The sequence below is a fragment of the Bubalus bubalis genome, chromosome 15, assembly GCF_019923935.1.
Source record: "Bubalus bubalis isolate 160015118507 breed Murrah chromosome 15, NDDB_SH_1, whole genome shotgun sequence".
Taxonomy (NCBI): Eukaryota; Metazoa; Chordata; class Mammalia; order Artiodactyla; family Bovidae; genus Bubalus; species Bubalus bubalis.
Genome location: NC_059171.1, coordinates 18,503,729 through 18,523,613, shown reverse-complemented (window position 1 = coordinate 18,523,613; position 19,885 = coordinate 18,503,729). Strand labels below are relative to the sequence as shown.

At 41.6% G+C, this 19,885-nt stretch overlaps 1 protein-coding gene across 4 annotated transcripts in view; it reads left to right on the top strand.

Annotated features, from left to right (window-relative positions):
- SNX31 (sorting nexin 31) overlaps positions 1-14,016 on the top strand; it is an 85,088-nt gene extending 71,072 nt beyond the window's left edge. For 2 of the 4 annotated variants that reach the window (XM_006055233.4, XM_044928574.2), the window contains 4 exons: positions 490-603; positions 4,076-4,153; positions 9,767-9,823; positions 12,969-14,016. In XM_006055233.4, coding sequence (XP_006055295.4) covers positions 490-603; positions 4,076-4,153; positions 9,767-9,823; positions 12,969-13,058 — 339 coding nt within the window. In that variant the 3' untranslated portion in view covers positions 13,059-14,016. The remainder of the gene's footprint in view (positions 1-489; positions 604-4,075; positions 4,154-9,766; positions 9,824-12,968) is intronic. The other 2 variants (XM_025265087.3, XM_025265088.3) reach the window with 2 other exon arrangements.
- The last annotated feature ends 5,869 nt before the right edge of the window (positions 14,017-19,885 follow it).

Sequence of the window (19,885 nt, the reverse complement as noted above, 5' to 3'; positions counted from 1 at the left end):
GCTTCCTACCAGGCTTCCAGGCTCTGGCCCTGCCCTTCCTCTCTCAGTGCCCTATCTGTCACGAAAAATGTTCAGCCACACTCCAGGGTGCCCAGCTCCCTCGTGCCTCAGTGCATCTGCGCTTATTTTGTCTTCTACTGGGAAACACTTGTTACCACCACACCCCCCCCCCTCAAAAAAACACGCAACAAACTTGGATAATTTCTTCTGCTGCTCAGATAACACTCTCCCTCCACTCCCACCCCACCAGAACTTCCTTTACCTCCTAGTCTGGATTAGATGTCCATCCTGTTCACTTCCATAACCTGTGTTTGCTTCCCTTATAATACTTATATCAAACTATGATGATTTATTGTACATTCATGGCTCCCCAAAACACTGATGGCATCTTGGGAATAGGGATATTCTCACTTGTTTTGATATTTTGTGCAGCACATAATAGCCATTTAAATTCCTGCTGAATGTCAAGTAATATCTTTTCCTTTGTAGGGGACTCTGCTGGATACGGATGGGCCACAGCAAACTCTCAACCAGAACTTAGAGCTCAGATTTCAGTATTGCGAGGATAGTCACTGGCGGTGGTTTGTTTTTTACACCAGACAGGTAGGTTCTCAGGGCAGAGCAGGAAAACCTTCAGTGCTAAATGCTGTCTTGCATGCTGGGGTGGACAAAGCACCTTGCCCTAACCCGAGTGGAGCAGAGTATTAGGGTATGCCACACATGCACTTTTAGGCCTGTAATACCATTTGTTTTGGTTTTGTTTTATTTTGTGGTTGTTCAGTTGCTACGTCAGGTCCTACTCTTTGTGGCCCCGTAGACTGCAGCATGCCAGTCTTCCCTGTACTTCACTATCTCCCAGAGTTTGCTCAAACTCGTGTCCACTGAGTCGGTGATGCTATCCAACCAACTCTTCCTCTACTGCCCTCTTCTCCTTTTGCCTTCAGTCTTTCCCAGCATCGGGGTATTTTCCAGTGAGCCAGCTCTCAGACTTGTTTTGTTTTACTCGTCACCAAAGCTTTCAAATAAATTAGAAACAAATTTATTTACCAAGTAACAGAAGACTCAACTATCAGTAACTTAGACCATGGATTAGTTAACTTCTCAAGGAATCAACCATGGTAAACATTTTAGGTTTTTAGGCTCATATGGTCTCTGTTGCAACTACTTAACTCTATTTCTGTAGCACAAAAGAAGCCGCAGACAATATATAAACAAATGGGTATAGCTGTGTTCCAATAAAACTTTATTTATAAACACAAGTGGATGGGGCAAGATTTGTTTGCCAACCCCTGGCTTATACAATACAAATTTTTTATCATCTCACTTAGTAAGAATACTAGAGGAAGATGTTGGCATCCCTATAATTCTTTTGGCCTTTTCCAAGTAGATAAAAGCAAAAGTCATACCCCAGAATCAACCCCCCCACATCCCCCCCCAGTAGACTTTCCATTTTGTCTTACTGGCCAGAACTGGGTCACATGAGCACTCCTAGCTTCAAGGGAGTCTGGCTTCAAGGGAATCTGGGAATCAAGCATTTATCAGGGTGGAACAGGATTCATAATCAACTTAGCATAAGCATGAGCTGGGTACTTTGTCATTCCCAAATCAGGGTTCTGTTACTAGGGAAGGAGGGACACTGGCTTTTGGGTAGCAATAGTTAAATCTGAAGTAAATGGGAACTACTTTAAATAAAAAATCCATTAAAAATCTAATTTTCAATATGCCAAATCCAATTGGAAATTCTTTTTACTTAGCTAACTTAAACTATTTCAATTTGGAGTCAAAACTGCAAGTGTCCTAAAACAAAACCAAAATAGCAAAGTAATCTTTGCATCAACATTATAGTCAACTTGAGTACTTGATGTGCGTGCTCAGGCTCACTTGCTCGGACTCCTCTGTCCATGGGATTTTCCAGGTAAAAATACTGGAACAGGTTGCCATGCCCTCCTCCAGGGTATCTTCCTGACCCAGGGATTGAACCCACGTCTCCTGCAATGGCAGATGAATTCTTTACCACTGTGCCTGGTGATCACAGTCAGTTCTGTGTTCCATGCAGCATTCCAGTTTTAGGCAACCAAAGCTCAGTTTTAACTCTCCACTAGTACAGTTCTGATCAAGAGATAATAGATATCCATGTCCTCTGAAAAACAAAGTACTAAATCAAAATCCCAGGTTAAAGAAATGGTCCCCCAGGTTCACTTTAAATATAAAACATCCTTAGGGAAGTGGTAGGATGGTTTGCTGAGGCAAAATCTGCAGTCACTTGGAAACATACAGAGAGATTTTGGCAGCAAAACCACCCCCTTCCCTCCGAATGCTAAGTGCAGTAGTTAAATTTTATTACGGTCTTTTAATCTAGTCTGTACGAATGAGTTTAAGCCACTAAGGACAGGTGCAATAAACATCCTTTGAAAAGAGTCCTAGTAAGGTCTTATTTCCTTTGGAGTATGGATTTATCGATGTGCACCCAAGGGCTACTTCTGCAAAAGGCAGAAATGAGGTTTGTGTGCCTTGCAAATACAAAAAGAGGGCTTGGCCTGACTCTTTCCTGGGCCCTTTAAACGGAAGCTTAGTCTTCATATATATAATAAGATTTATTGATTTACTTATATTTTATTTTTTGGTTGTGGTGGGTCTCTGTTGCTGCACTTGGGCTTTCTCTTATTGCAGGGAGCAGAGGCTGTTCTTCGTTGCGGTGCTCTGGCTTCTCACTGCGGCAGCTTCTCTTGTTGCTGAGCACAGACTGTAGGCACCTGGGCTTCAGTACGTTGTATAGGCGTATGGAATCGGTCTACACCTTGTGGGACACCATTAAACACCCCTCCTAGCTGCATCGGCTCAGGGTTTGCTATCATTTACCTGTTTCATACCTTGATGTTTCATGGGTAACATATATGCACAGATAAACAGGGTTCATTCTTAGCAAAGCAGGAAGGCAAGCTTTGTGTCTGTGTGTAAACCCCACATCCGTGACTCTTTTCCTTATTGGTGGCAGCCCTTTCTTTCCCCTCTTTTCTCTCCGTGTAAATAAAATGCAACCCATCTCTGTAAAACCTTGACACACCACCTCTACGTGGCCCCTTCGCCCTCTAGTTCCACTTTCTATGTCCTGTCCTCCAAAAGCTCTCTGCATCGACTGCCATAACCCGAGCTTTCCCTCCCTCCCCTCTCCTCCTCTCTGTCATCCCCTCACCCCCAAGTTCAGGGACCATCCTCGAGCACAATTTATACTAAAGTTCTCTAGCCTCAAGCTTTGAGCTTCTGTTGTCTGAAACCTCAGTGGGGCCGAATGAGAAATGAACAGTCCAAGAGTCGAGAGCAGAAAAAAGAGGGGGGAATAAAAGAATCTGTGGGAAAGGAGCAAAAGGGAAAATCACAAGGGAACCTTAAGTTTGGCACATAGGGTAAAGTTCCTAGAGAAAGGAAAGCCCCAGCTTTTGTGCAGCAAGATGTGCATGACGTGTGTCTTGCCACTAGCAGTGATGAGCCGTTGATAAGCCACAGGTGGTGTTAGGGGCAATGGTCAGTCCCGACAGTGAATGACTAAAAATACCAGGAAAATTAAAAAAGAAAGAAAAATGACTAATTTTATCTTCAGTTCAGCAAGAGCCATAAGGTGCTAATATAGCCTTTCAAACAAGTTAATATGTATGCCTACTTATAGGTCTCTCAATCATTACATATACAGTTAAATAGAAGATTGACCATCAATATTTGATTTGATTGTGAGTAGAAGCGGTTTTTATTATTTGTTGCTCATAAAACATGAGCTGTTTACAAAGTAATGGAAAAAAATGGGATGTAAGGGGGCAGTTATGAAAAAGATTAGTAATGAGATCCTGGTCATTTTTAATCTATCTTTTAAAAAATTTACTGCAAGTATATCCCTGTAATTGAGAAACTTTATGGTTACTTGCTGGTTACATCTTATGAAATTAATGAAAGTCAAAGAACTCTAAATTCTTAAAAGCATACTTTTGGAAGACAGGGCACAAAACCTGCTTCTCAGTATGAAGAGGGAAGGGAGAGAATGAAGTCTTTAACTGAGAGAGTTCTTTATTTCTGGGTTCCTTAGGCTTTTTTGCTGAGTAGCTGCTTGAAAAAGATGATCTCAGAAAAGATGGTAAAGCAAGCTGCAGAGAATCCAGAAATGGTAAGTGCTGTTGTCTGTGTCTGTGTTTCAGTTTGTTTCCACCGTCAGCTGGCACTAAACTACACTGATGAATTTCCCCGGACACAGCGAGTCTGGTCTTCCAGTTCAGTTCAGTTCAGTCGCTCACTCGTGTCTGACTCTTTGCGACCCCATGGACTGCAGCTCACCAGGCTTCCCTGTCCATCACCAACTCCCAGAGCTTGCTCAATCTCATGTCCATCAAATGAGTGATGCCATCCAACCATCTCATCCTCTGTCGTCCCCTTCTCCTCCCACTTTCAATCTTTCCCAGCGTCAGGGTCTTTCAAATCCAGGGACGAACCCAACTGCCCAGAAGTGAGCTTCTCAGCTCTCTGGGAGCTTAATCTTCAGAATTCAAGCCAATTTCCCAGGGAGAAGTCAGTTGTCCTTGGATTGCTGAGAACTCGCTAACCCTCTACTCCGTATCCTTGTATTTCTGCCTTCTCCCAAATGGAAGATTTCAGATTTACCATAAAAGCAACCACATGGACAGAATCAGCACGGCAGGTAAGAGCTTAAATAAGCTCTGAAGTTTTGTCTCTAGGTAGAACTCACAGCCTCCTGATACCTCCACTGTACCAAATTAAAATGCCTTTAGCAGTTGGGAGAAGCCATCAAGTAAAAGAAGCTCTCAAGGCTATACTTTTTCCTCAGTGTAAAATTTATTTGTCTTGTCTCCATCTCTTCAATAAAGGCCTAGTTACTCACTGTAAGTGTTGGTGCTGGGGCTGTAAAGAGAGTCCTGAGATTCTAAACTTTCTACTTGCCTTGTCACCATCAGGATACAAGCTTGTCCCAAGTAAGACAGTACACTTTGATTTTTTAAAATGACATTTATAAACATAATTCTCTTATAGGATAACACCCTGGGCTTTAAAAATACAACAGAAAATATTTGAAAACTTTTCCTAATGTTTTAATTTTAGTGTATTATAAGAGGGCGGATTATACCTTTAGTTTAACACTGATGTTTACTTGACTTTGCAGCTTTTTTCCTCAGAAAAATGTTGCATTTTATACTTACTTTTCTTTCTTCTAGAACTCAAAATATTTTCCCAGGGAAGATAAAATTCACTGCCCCTTGGTATTTGAACACTTTAAAATATACTAGAGAATAGCAAATCACACCAATAAAACAATCAAGGATGCTTTTTTTTTAAAAGCATAGTAAAATCTAACCTCCTAAGAAGGATGGACCTGTTTAGGCCTCAATTTAAACATATGTATATGATAAATATGTATAAACATAAATATATCATGTATCATTTTATATATGTATGTGTATATACAGAGAAAAGCAATTAATGTAGCCCCATTAAAAGGGAGACATGCTCTCAAATGTGGTTTGATAAAGTGTAAGCTACTTGATGCAGGAAATACTTGTACAATGAATATCTAAAAGAGTTTTCTCTACAGTAGGAGGAGGTAGTAATCTATTTAAAGTTTTCAAGAAAAACAACCACAACATCATATTCCATAGATTTGCATGCAAATTAAAATCTATAATTTATCCTGGTGACTGATAGCAAAATCAGCATGGTAGTCAATAAAACTTGTATTGCCTTATCCAAATACTCATCAAGTTTTATTTTCACAAACTCTTTATTTCTTTCCCTATGTTGGTTCTTAGAAAGAAGTTAAGATTTTTCCTCTGAAAATTAATGGTGTTGGAATAGTTCACATTTCAAGAGAATGTTGTAAGAATAGTCCACATTTTAGTCTGGACTTTCATCTATTAATACAAACCCTTGGGTAGAATGGGACCCTGGAAAGGAGATAGAAAAGACAGATCATCTCTCTGAACTTTGGATCTCCTCGCAAAGTACAGTTGATAAGACCAAGTCATTTTATGGAGCTTAAAGTAACCATATAAATGTCAGACTGTGACATTTACTCATTTTCTAGGCAAAACTCATTTTCTAGGCAAAGCCTGAATTGACACCTATCACTTATAGAAGTCTCATAGACCAAAATTTACAAGGCAGAATAAATTCTAAGATTTTATAATTGTGAAGAATCTGGGGAGGGAAAGAAAAGCTGAGAAAACTGTAGCCAACTGAACCCCATAAATAAAGCAGATGGTCCCTTGAGAGATTAAATAGTACTGTTTTATCCTGGTAAGAAGGAAGAAGTGAAAGAAGAAATTTAGTGCTAACTTAGAGTTAATTAGCTTAGTTAGCTTTAGGCAATGGTTTCAAAGGTTAAGACTTGAACCACTTAGGAAGAGATGATTAAGATTTGAAGTCAAATGAATGCACTAAAGAAAAATGTAAACATGCAGCCAAAAAAGTGTTAAATTCTTAAGACAGTATTAATTGAAAAACCAGAAAGGAGAAAAATGTGTAACATTATTCTTAGAGCTGTGCTCTTATACAAAAACCTAAATTGATTTTTTAAAATAGTTGCTACTTTTAACTAGAACAAAATTAAAGGATTATTTTATTTGAAAATAAACTATATTAGTTAGGAGTAGTTTTGACTGCCAATGACAAAAAACAAAACAAGACAAAATCTTGTTTTGGACAAGATAAAAGTCTGTTTCTATCTCATCTAAAAGCCCAGAAGTAGGCAGAATGGGGCTGTGATAGTGAGTTCATGGTGTCACCAGAGATCTTTCTGCTCTGCCAACTTCAGTGTGTGGCTTTTACCTCATGCCCAGGATGACTGCTGGAGATCCAGCCATTACATGCACATTCCAGATAACAAGTATAAGGAAAGTATGCAGAAGTACTCACCCTTTTTCTTTAATGAGGCGTCTCAGAAGTCTCACATAGAATTTCTACTTATAGCTCATTGTCCAAGAGTTAGTCATATCACAGGCCCCCACCCAGCTGTAAGGAAGTCTGGTAAATGTAGTCTTTTTGCAGAGTATGTTGTCTTTCCAAATAAATGTGGGTGTTACTACTAAGAAACAACAGAATGAATAATGGAGTAGGCTAACAGCAATCTCTGCTATGTAAAGAAATCTAAAAGACACCAAGAAAAGAAAGCAGGTGGATTTTATGTAGTACGTGTATTCCCTGCATACAGGATATAAGGGCTTCCCTGATAGCTCAGTTGGTAAAGAATCGCCTGCAATGCAGGAGACCCTGGTTCAATTCCTGGATTGGGAAGATCCCATGGAGAAGGGAAAGACTACACACTCCAGTATTCTGGCCTGGAGACTTCTATGAACTGTATAGTCCATGGGGTTGCAAAGAGTCGGACAGAACTGAGTGATTTTCACTTTCATTCCTAAGGAGCTTCTGAAAGTGTATTATCATCATTATAATTACCATTATTTATATATTGAACCATAATCTGAATACATGAGAGTTATCAGAAATATGCCAGTAAATATTTTCTGAATTGAAAAACTATTTTTAAAATAGTCTATACCTAGTTTGTTTTTACTAGTTGGTATAACTTTTCCTTAGGCTTACTTAACAGTGGGTCTGAATCTCTAAACTGGTCTTCTGAAAAATGGCAAAGAACAAGGTGGCCTTCTGACTCCAGCTTGCCTCATACCTCCCCTCCTCTCCCCAGTTACCATAACCATATATATTTCTCTCTGCACTTCTCTTTCATTTGGGGCGAGATCAGACAGTGTAAAAGGCCATTGGGTGCTTTGAAGTGTGTTCCTGTTATGTGATGAGAAGGGGAAACACCAAGGCCAGTGCTATCTGATGTCCCAGGATCGCAGCCTCTGCACAGCTTGTCCAGTTCAGAAAACAGAAAAGGTACTGACGTTACAGCCGTCACAAGAATGGTCCGAGCATAGCAGGAGGACGATTTCAGAGAGCCAGAGGGGAAGGAATGAAGAGTTATGCTATCAACAGAAACTCTCTGTTGAGAGAGAGTGTGCAGGAATCCTGCATTATGAAAAAAGGATTAACTCCCCCCTCCCAATTTTATCACCCTGGTATATAAAATATAAAAAGCCTACTGAAATAAGTCAAGGAACCAAACTATATCAGAAATTGCTGAACAATTCTAGTGAGTTTTATTTTTACATAGGGAGAAGGAGGGGAAGGAGACTAGGAGAGAGAAAAATTCCAAGAAGTTTCCCCCAACTTCTGTATTTCACTGCACAAGACTACTTACAGACTATCATGTAATGCTGTAAAATGATAAAATAACAAAACACAAGGCCTCGGAACATTACTTTCTCATTTATCAAAACGCTAATAATGATTTTTTAAAACTATTGAGATAGGCTGCAAATATATGGACATCTCTATTGAGAATACTAACCCAAAGGAAGTCCTATGTATCCTTCAAAGTGATATATTTTACAGAAAAATTAAGTTAATCATAGTTAAAAATTAATCCTCTTGTGCAGTACCATGTTATTTAGCCCACTTATTTTGTAATGTCCTGCTTTATATAGGGGACATGATCTCATGAATAACAAGCAACTTAGTTAATTCACCCCCTCATTCTATCATTTACCAATGCCTATATTTACCATATATAGTGGCTAGAAACTGAGAATCCAGAGTCAAGGAGTTTATTTGTTGGAAAAGAAAAGCAATTAGTAAAGAGACATTTAGGATGAGAGAGTGATAAGCTGAGATACACACTGAAAGCATAGTTCTTTAATAGTAGTTCTTTTCTTTTTCTGTTGGGCTGGCTAAAAAATTCTTTCAGGTTTTTCAGTATGCTTGGAAAAACCTGAATGACCTTTTTGGCCAACCCAATATAAGAAAAGTCTAAGAGTCCTTTCCCCTAAACCCTGGCTAGGAGGCTGACCTTGGTGTGCTATGATCTTACCCTCTGACCTCCAGCTTCCAGCTGGGGTCACCCATGGGGAAACCCAGTGAGGTGGGAGGAAGTGGAGACCAGGGTATTTATTTCTCCGACTCCGTCCCTGCCGGGTCTCTGCGGTTGGCCCAGTCCTCGACTGAGTGCCACAGCTCCTGAAGCGACCTCTCCTACCTGCTGCTTCGGCCACTCTGGTTCCAGTACCAGCTGCTCCCCTCACCCCTTCAGACCCAGAAGTGGTGAGAACCCACACCCACCCCAGCTCCTCGCCACTCGCTACAACCATTCACTGGTGCACTTTAATCCTTCCCTCACCTCCATTAAGCAGTTCCTTGTAGAAAACTCCTTCAGTTACCTCGGGAGTAAGCCATCTGCTTTCTGCTGGGCCCCTGACTGTTATATTAAGGTTACTTTATGTGCATGAGGTATATTCAAGTGCCTTAAACTTCAGTTTGATTCTTCTCTTGATTAATGATGCCTTTTGATTAATCAGAGCCCCATTTGGCTTTGGTTCAGCATATGGATTGGAGCTCTGTGGATTATTTCTGGATTTAGGAGTTCGTTTTGTGTGAAGTCCTTTTAAAAGCTGTGTTAAATCACAAAATCCATAGGCAGCCACGAACGTTAAACATTAAGCTTCACTTCACTTTCGGGGACTCAATTTCTGAAACGCTGAGGTACTTGCAAACGAAGGGGGACTGTGCAGATGACGAGCAGGTGTCCTGCTGACTGGCAGCCTTCGGGACCATTAAGAGGATTATTGTGGAAGGAGAAATGTGCTGGTTAAATAGATTATTTGTGTGCTCGCTTCTCTGGCTGTGCTGACTGACATTTCACTAATCTATTTAGCAGATTGAAGTTCCAGAACAAGGCAAAAGTAAAAAATACCACATTCAACAAAACCAGGTCTGTGAGTAAAATTATGTAATGGGTATATTATAATTTTGATAAATCTGCCTGTTTTTCCCCTTTTAAGTAACCAAAGTCATTCTACTTTTAAGATTAAGCCAGAATTCTCTTTCTCAGAAGCTCCTCCATGCAGACTGGTCCAATTGGACGACCATCACAGAAACATAGTGTTTTTACTGTAGAACCCAGTTGGGCTAGGAGAAATGCTTTCCTGAATTTATATATACAAAAGTTCCAAGAAGAACACAAAACTCTAGTGATTTTCTTCTCTACTCCGTGCAGTTTTTTTTTTTTGAAAATGTTCTTTCTAGTTTGTATGTTTTGGTTTCATAGACTTTCTGCAGTGTATTCTGTATAAAACAGCCTTTAAGTTGATAAACTGCTTTTTCAAGCATTTAGGTCTGCTGTGCAGATAACAATAGCAGTAAATATCATAATAGAAAGCATTAATAAATACTAATGGCCAGACACCATTCAAAGTACTTTTCTGTGGATTAACACATTTATCCTCACCATGATCCTGTATCATTGGTACTGTATCACCATTCCTCAAATCATTTGAGGAAAATGGGACACAGAGAGGTTAGGTGACTTGCTCCAGGTTGCACAGTTATCAGTGGTAGAAGGAAGCAGGCAGTCTGATTCCACAGCTGTGTCCTTAACTAACTCTTCCTTTCGAGGTTCGGATCTTAGTGGGGGTGAATGAAATAAAGGTGGCCTCTAAGTAGTACTGAATGGGATTCATTATTGGTTCAGCTCCTGTCACAGAGCCTGCTGTGTATATAAAGGTAGTTAGTATGTAAGTACAGTATTTATAAATATATACAGTCCTTCCTTGAGTGGATAAGCTCAGAGAAAAATTTTAAACACAGACTAAAAGCAGACTTCTCTCTCTTACATAATAACAGCATTTCTGGCTGCTTACATCAGAGACAGACAGTGAGAACTCCACCAATTACTGGCTATGTGTCTTCAGGCAGATCAAAAAACTGGATGTGTATAAGGGATGCTTGGGGTGCTTATTAAAATTCAAATTCCCACCCCAAAAGATGAATCCAGTAGATCAGCATTTATAGCAAGAATGCCAATGGGAAACACTGCACCAGATTTCTTCTTTATCTTTAAGATAACTTCATCACTTAAATTCATCCATGTCAGCAGCATAGTATGGCATAGAGCTGTGGTTCTCAAACTTGGCTGTATAATGTTATCACCTGAAGAGCTCAAGAAACATGATGGCTGAGCCCCATTCTCAAAGATTCTGATTTATTAACAAATTTTTCTGAGGGGCCTGGCAGTGGGATTTTTTAGCTGCCCAGATGATCTAAAGTACAGCCAGGATTGAAACCATTACTCTAAAAGAGTGGTTCTCAGAGTGGGGTCCCTAGACCGTCAGGGTCAGCATCCCTTGGGAACTTACTAGAAATCTAAATTCTCAGGCCCCAACCGTATTGAACCAGAAGCTCTGGGGCTGGGGCCCAGCAATCATATTGGGCAAGCCCTCCAAATGAGTCTGATGCACATTTGAGTTCGAGAGCCACTGTCCTAGAATGACAGAGATGCCAGTCAGCATGGATGAACAGCAATGCTAAAGGAGGTGAACCTCTGTGATGCTCTCAGCAGGGCCAGCAGGTTGGAAGGGAGCCTGGTGCCCAACTGTATTGAATTCCAACTTAGTTTAGCCAACCTTTATAGAGAGCTTATCCTGAGCTAGGCCCTGTTATAATTGCTTTCCACATATAACTCACAGCAAGCCAGATATTATTATTATCCTTGGTTTGCAGCCAAGGGAACTGAAAACAGAAGAAAGGTTAAGTAACTTGCCCAAGGTCACCCAGCTGGTAAATGACGGAGTTAGTATCCATGCCCAAACACTCTTTGTTATTTAACAAATAAAATTTTGTTGCTGTTGTTCCTTTAACTACTCTGCCATGAGGCCTCTCTATCAAGACAAATTCCTCATAGGAAAAAAAAAAAGTTTAGCTGCTCTGTCTGGTTAGCTGCCATACATTTATTTCACCAGGGCCAAAACCCAGTCTCTGTGACTCTGTCTTAGAGATTTTATAAACACTGAAAGTCGACTATTCACTCACTGAAGGTCTGCAGCAACCGTAACCTCTTAAAGTATGTTAAAATGTCTATAATACTTTTTTGTAAAACTTTGTGAGGGATGTGCACTGAAGATTTTGGTGAAGGTAAAAACAGAAAGTCATATGTCTTTAAGAGATGAGAAAAAGACAAGAGAGGCAGGGTTCAAGTGTTACCTGGAGACACCCCAGTGCCTGCAAAGGTGCTCTGGACATGCCTCTTCATACCAGTAGGGGGCACCCTCAGCAGTAACAGATGTATGCTGCTGCTGCTGCTGCTAAGTCGCTTGAGTCGTGTCCGACTCTGTGCGACCCCATAGACGGCAGCCCACCAGGCTCCCCCGTCCCTGGGATTCTCCAGGCAAGAACACTGGAGTGGGTTGCCATTTCCTTCTCCAATTCATGAAAGTGAAAAGAGAAAGTGAAGTCACTCAGTCGTGTCCGAGTCTTAGCGACCCCATGGACTGCAGCCTACCAGGCTCCCCCGTCCATGGGATTTTCCAGGCAAGAGTACTGGAGTGGGGTGCCATTGATGTATACCTACCCCTGAAACACAGCTGCTACAGGATAAAACCATTTTAAAAAATTATTTATTTACTTGGTTGCGCAGTGTCTTCATTGATGCACGGGGGCTTTCTCTGGTTGTGGTGAGGGGGGCTACTCTTCGTTGCGGTGCAGGGGCTTCTCGGTGTGGTGGCTTCTCTTGTTGCGGAGTACAGGCTCTAGGCGCGTGGGCCTCAGTAGTTTCCGCTGGGCGCCAGCTGGAGAACACAAGCTCAGTAATTGTGGTTCAGGAGCTTCGGTGCTCTGGGACACGGTGGAATCTTCCTGGATCAGGGGTCGAACAGGTATCCGCTGCATTGGCAAATGAATTCCTATCCACTCTACCACCAGGGAAATCCAGGGTAAAGCCATTTAAAACAATCATTGCTAAACAGATACAAGCTTTCTGTTGCCTTTTTAATATTAATCTTTGGCTTTTTAACTATTATTGTTGTTATGGAAATTACTTCCTCTCATATGTATTTCTGACCTCTCTGTTTACTTTGTAACAGAAAGACTATTCTAGTTTTCTGCCAAGAAAAAGCAAGATTAAGATAGCTGAAGTTGACTGTGGTTTTGGGACCATAAAGGAAGATCTTTGAAGACAAAATCTAACTTCTTAAAATGGTCTTAAAGGTGATCTTGACCATGAAAGGGCTTGGAAGTTGAAAGTGGGCTTCCTACCACCAATGGAAGAAATGTGAGCCTTCCCATTTTTTTCCTGGATGGACCATATTCATCAAGACTACTTCAGAACTCTGTTTATCTCAAGATATACAGTTTGTTTTTAATGACTTATAAATGACAAATGGCGAATCTGAATCAATTAGTACAAACCTCCTTCTTTTTTCTTCCCCTAAAATATATATTGTCCTGGCTTCATGAAGCCTTTTATATGTTCTGATATTGCGTGACTGAAAGACCTAATCTAAAACACTACAAATGCATTTGGGGTTAAGATCTGAAGACATGACTCATCAGCTGTGGCTCTAAGAAATGGAATCATTGAAAAAGAAATCTGGACTTCACTGATCCGTCCAAAGCATCAGAACAAGGAGGTGATGAAACACCAATTTGTTTTCTTATGTAACTCTGAGCCTACCAATATGGATGTACTCAAAGTAATAAGCTGCCCGGTGCTGTTTCTCCACAGTTGTAGATGCGTTCTGTCCTTAGTATACTGAGTTCAGTTCAACAGTCATGACGCTATTTTGGATATTTTTATTTTGGAAACCAAGGGGACCCTTCACTCAATATCAAATATCTTAGCTTTAAAATGATGTATACTTTTTCACTAGATTTTTCCTTATCCAGTTTCAGTTCATCGTGATAACGAATAGAATTATACACAGAATTAATATTGCAATAAGGGAGAGGGACAGAGGAATCAATGTAATCAGATAAAGTGTGATATTCTAATGTTCTTTTCTAACTGTGTTGTGTAACTAATTCTATAATAAATAGGAATATATTCTAGTGAGTGTACAATTTGTTGGTGAAAAAGTTCTGTGAATGATTTTTTGAAGTGTAGAATCTATTAAAGCCCTATTATATTTATAAAGCACTGTCTCTAACCATAATTCCTAGGGCCGTGAAGTTTCATTTTTACATTTTAGGCGATGGTGGGACATTTTTGCAAGGTGGAATCATCCCAGATCACCCATGGTGAGTGTATTAATGGGCTAAGATACATTTTCCAATTAAAACAGAAGCTTATTCTCTATTTTGCCAATTTAAGAATAGTCAAAGTCTATTTCTTTTTAATAGCAAATGCCTACACTGTGTAAGGATTTATTGAAGACCTTAGAAATGCAAAGAGAATTTGTATTTGGGGTGAGTAAATGTATATATTAGATGGAACCATATTTAACTGCTGTGTTGTAGATCAAAAATAGTTGAATGTTAACCCTTTAATGATACATAGTTGCAAATAATCCAAGACAGCATGCGAGTAGGTGTCCAATGTGTAGTGTGGTCCTCTGTGACATAGGAAGTTGCGGGGGGTGGTCAAGAAGGCCTGAGGTGAAGAGGGACTTTGAAGAAAGAGTAGAGTCAAGCAGAGGCAGAGATAGGGGCACGCAGGTAGAAAGAAGCATTGATTCTGGTGGGAGAGCAAGTGCAGTGTCCAGGGAAGGATAAGCAACCCTGCTCTGTGCTAGCGAAGTCTGAGGTTAAGGGAGTGATTAGAAGATAAGAGGGACCAGCATCTATACCTACAGGACTGCAGCATCCCTTAGTATAAGTAGAGCAATTTACCCCTGTTTGATGATGGCAAAAACAGAAGCATTGAATTTAATCGTTTTTTCCCCCAAGACATTGAGATCACCATCAATATCAAAATATGAGAAGAAAAATACAAGTGATGAAGTGCATTCCATAGTACATACTGTGAAGAATAAATGAACTGAGACAGTGGGAAACAAACTTCCTCAGCAGTTATGCAAGATAAGAAGGAGCTATTAATTAATTAGCTCCTATGGGGGTTACTGGGCCTTCCTTTATCTGGAAGGAATTGGGGGTTTGAATCACTTCTGGATCAAAGCTACTTCATTATTGGGTTAAAAAGCCTGACTTCCAACGGCCAGAGTGACCTTCCCAGCTGCAGGCTCCGAGAGAAGATGGCCAGTGAGACCCCATCACTGCTTGGCGTGAGGTCTTCACCCTCCAGGTGTGATGCTGAGGTAGGACCTTCCCAACAGCACAGCCATCCGCCCCAGCAAGACATCGGAAGATATCCTCCGGGGCGTGAGTAATGCAGGTAGGCAATTGCGAAATTCATTCAAGTAACTCCTAAGGGGTGTGGTGTGGCTTTGGAAATCAGCATATGCTTTAATCTATGGATTTACAGTCATCAACATCACTTCTCTCCATGTCGAGAAGTACATATGTTTCTACCGCTATTCATAGTCCTAAAATCACTGGCACTTTGCCCACAGGCAAACACACTTGAGTCTGAAATTTTCACAAAAATAATTATGGGGGAAAAGGTCAGAGCTGATCCAGTGGTGGTTGGGCCCTGAAATCTGAGCCCCGTTGGGACCCATGGAGGGAAGCATGTGTGGGCTTTGTCTGAAGAGCTGATGGACTCGCCAAAGCCACTGGTGAGTGTCCAGCTTGCACACATCCCCATGTGGACAATCGGGAAGCAAATTTTGTGTGAAACATGTAGATAAAAAATTACCTTAAGTTCCCCCTCAGGGTCAATTTAAGAAGAGCTGAGGGATCTTAATTTGTGGAAAACCAAATAGGTTACAAGCCTCAGTGGGGAAATAATGGCCAAAATGATCCTAAAAGGCAGAACGAAAGCAAAGCACGCCACGGCAGCAATGACGTCTCCAGATGATTTCTGGTCCTCTCTCCTCCTGCCGTGGGTGGACGGTGGTCCACCAGGCAGGCTGAGGGAGGGGCCCATGTGGGCTCAGGTGGGATATGGAGTAGGAAGTGCTTCTCTTCTTCATGAGGAAGCTCTTGACCCTGCCATCTGTGATCCCAGGAAAAAAGTCAAGAGAAAGTTATGAACTTTTTTCTGGCTCACACCACCCCAAAATAAGACATGCTGAATTAACTTACAAAAAGTATGGCTAACTAATAATCCCTCATAAGATGGCTTGAAAAGAAAGTGAAAGTTGCTCAGTCATGTCCAACTCTTTGTGACCCTGTTATATAGTCCATTGAATTCTCCAGGCCAGAATACTGGAGTGGGCATCCTTTCCCTTCTTCAAGGGATCTTCCAACCCAGGGATGGAACCCAGGTCTCCCACATTGCAGGTGGATTCTTTACCAGCTGAGCCACAGGGGAAGGCCAAGAATACTGGAGTGTGTAGCCTATCCCTTCTCCAGAGGATTTTCCTGACCCAGGAATTGAACCGGGGTCTCCTGCATTGCAGGTGGATTCTTTACCAACTGAGCTACAAGGGAAGCCATAAGACAGCTTAAGCCTTATAATTGTACTTCCCTCTGCCACCGTATTCACCTATAATTGTTCTGCTAAGTTGCTTTGTAATATCTATTTGTTACTATTTTTAAAAAACAAGTCATTTGTATAATAATTTCCCAGATAAGAAAAATTAGAGCTGTAGAAAAAAATACAAAGTGGGCTTGGGTCTTTGGTCTAGCCCTAGCCCATGTACTTTCCTGTAGGGCAGAGCCTCTGGCTAATAACCATATGAGCTTTGCTTGTGTAATATCTTGGAAGAGATGAGATGTTCAGTTGATTTAAAGGCACTGACCCTAGTGATTTTGCACTGCTCCTGCACCGAATGTGGTTTCTCTCCCGGAAATGTGGGAACACAGAGTTGGCTGTACTTCCTAATGGGTTTTCCATCTGTCCACAAGAGCACATATTTGATGGGGTCTGCGGTACAGCAGTTGTCTGGGGTGGAGGCGCTCAGAGCAGCAGGCTGAAAAGTGTGAGTTGGCTTTGCTCTGCACATGTGTGCTTTTGTTTGCACTAGAAACTGGTCCCTGCAGAATTTCTGAAGAGCTCCAGTCCTTTGGAATGGGGTCTGGTGAGCAGAGGAAGAGACGATGGAAATCTACTGCCCCTGGATCCTAATCATGAGAAGGTCACAACAAAGATGATGAGTGAGACAAGTGACACGGCAGTTATTAAACATATAGGTTGCAAAAGCCAACAACTTGAAGATGTGTTCTGTTCAAAAATCAGTTAATCGCAGAGTTGATTCCTGGATTTTGGTTCACACAAGCTGGTGGAGCTTCATGCTTTCCAGGAGCACTAGGCCAACAAGTACACCTCTTTACACTCAGAGAGAAAGCACATAGACTCCCATCACTTGTATAGCACCACGTTAAGGAAGAAAACAGGAAGACTGTACGTAAGAGTTTATTTTTACATGTTGACTGAACGCACACCACAATGGTTAAACCTAAGATGTTTACTTGTAACTGAATTTATATCCATCATGTATCTAAGTATTAGTTGAAAGTGAAAGTCGCTCAGTCATGTCCGACTCTTTGTGACCCCATGGACTAGTCCATGGAATTCTCCAGGCCAGAATACTGGAATGGGTAGCTTTTCCCTTCTCCAGGGAAATCTTCCCAACCCAGGGATCGAACCCAGGTCTCCTGCATTTCAGGCAGACTCTTTACCAGCTGAGCCACAAGCGAAGCCCAAGAATACTGAAGTGGGTATCCCTTCTCCAGGGGATCTTCCCAACCCAGGAATCCAACTGGGGTCTCCTGCATTGCAAGTGGATTCTTTACCAAATGAGCTATCAGGGAAACCCAAGTATTAGGTCAGTTCAGTTCAGTCGCTCAGTCATGTCTGACTCTTTGCCACCCCATGAATCACAGCACACCAGGCCTCCCTGTCCATCACCAACTCCCAGAGTTCACTCAAACTCACGTCCATTGAGTCGGTGATGCCATCCAGCCATCTCATCCTCTGTCATCCCCTTCTCCTCCTGCCCCTAATCCCTCCCAGCATCAGGGTCTTTTCCAATGAGTCAGCTCTTCGCATGAGGTGGCCAAAGTATTGGAGTTTCAGCTTTAGCATCATTCCTTCCAAAGAACACCCAGGACTGATCTCGTTTAAAATGGACTGGTTGGATCTCCTTGCAGTCCAAGGGACTCTCAAGAGTCTTCTCCAACACCACAGTTCAAAAGCATCAATTCTTCGGCACTCAGCTTTCTTCACAGTCCAACTCTCACATCCATACATGACCACTGGAAAAACCATAGCCTTGACTAGACGGACCTTTGTTGGCAAAGTAATGGCTCTGCTTTTCAATATGCTATCTAGGTTGGTCATAACTTTCCTTCCAAGGAGTTAGCATCTTTTAATTTCATGGCTGCAATCACTATCTGCAGTGATTTTGGAGCCCCCCAAAATAAAGTCTGACACTGTTTCCACTTTTCCCCATCTATTTCCCATGAAGTGATGGGACCAGATGCCATGATTAGTTTTCTGATTGTTGAGCTTTAAGCCAACTTTTTCACTCTCCTCTTTCACTTTTATCAAGAGGCTTTTGAGTTCCTCTTCACTATCTGCCATAAGGGTGGTGTCATCTGCATATCTGAGGTTATTGATATTTCTCCCGGCAATCTTGATTCCAGCTTGTGCTTCCTCCAGCCCAGCATTTCTCGTGATGTACTCTGCATAGAAGTTAAATAAGCAGGGTGACAATATACAGTGTTGATGTACTCCTTTTCCTATTTGGAACCAGTCTGTTGTTTCATGTCCAGTTCTAACTGTTACTTTCTGACCTGCATACAGGTTTCTCAAGAGACAAGTCAGGTGGTCTGGTATTCCCATCACTTTGGAGAGTATGTATTGATGTTCTCTGCGATAAACAACAGTGCTCTTTGGGCAAGTTCTCACATAATCCTACACCCCAAATAAGATGATCCATCACATGCCTAATAGCTCATATCTCATTACTTAATGATTTTGAGGTCTGGTGGTCATAGCCATAACTTCTTATCAAAGAGCCCCAGTAACCCAGGTGCCCAGAGACAGTCTGGGCAAGATAGACTGATTTAGGCCTCGTGATGGTACACAGGCTACTCAGAGACCTTTAACCTAGGAAAGGAACTCAGAAGTGATGCATGAATTTTTTCTCCTATTTTCTTGAAATCCTTTGGAGTGTTTAACTACTACAAAAGATGAGAGACATGATAGTGGAGTAGAAGATGACCCCTCTGACCTGAATTCTGAGCTTGCCTCTGCTTCCAGGTAGTAATGTGAGTATAGGCGATTTACCTATATGGCCCTTAGTTTTTTCATCTGTAAAATTAGTTATAAGAACTTACATGTGTGCTGGTTAAGGTGGGAGCTGAACCAAGTGTCCCGGTTCCTTTGTGGTTCCAGTTTAAAATTAGCACAGAGAGGACTTTCTAGGAGACCTGGGAGACAGAGCAAGGCAGTGGCTGTTACCTTCTGACAATCAGATACAGTGACATGGAAAGGCTAGTTTCTAGAAGTTTCTGTCCCTCTCCACTCTTTACCAGCTCTTCTTCTTGACCGACAGAGCCCAGGCCCACCACCAATTGCTTGGTGGGGGGCTCACAAAGTAGTAGCTGGCTTCACAGAAACAGTAAATCCTGAAGACCCCCTTCATGGGCCCACTTGCAGTGGGCTCCAAGCCCTACTTGGCTTCTAGAATTCTCAGAGAAACTAGTTTGTGACCTTTGATCTAAGTCTCCAACACCTCCTTCCAGACCTTCAGTTCCTGGACTCCTGCCCCAATTGTGTGAGACAGAATGCCTGTAATAAATCCATTATCCCCTCACACAGCCGTTCTGCCTCTCTGACCAAACCCACGTCTCCCCAGTCACATTTAAAGGCTTGCAAAGCAATACATTTGCTTAAATCTCTGCAAAAGGTATTCCCTGGCTAACAATCGGTTACTTTACTTTTGGAAGAGAAAGATAATTGGGGTTAGGTACTATATACATTCCCATCACATAT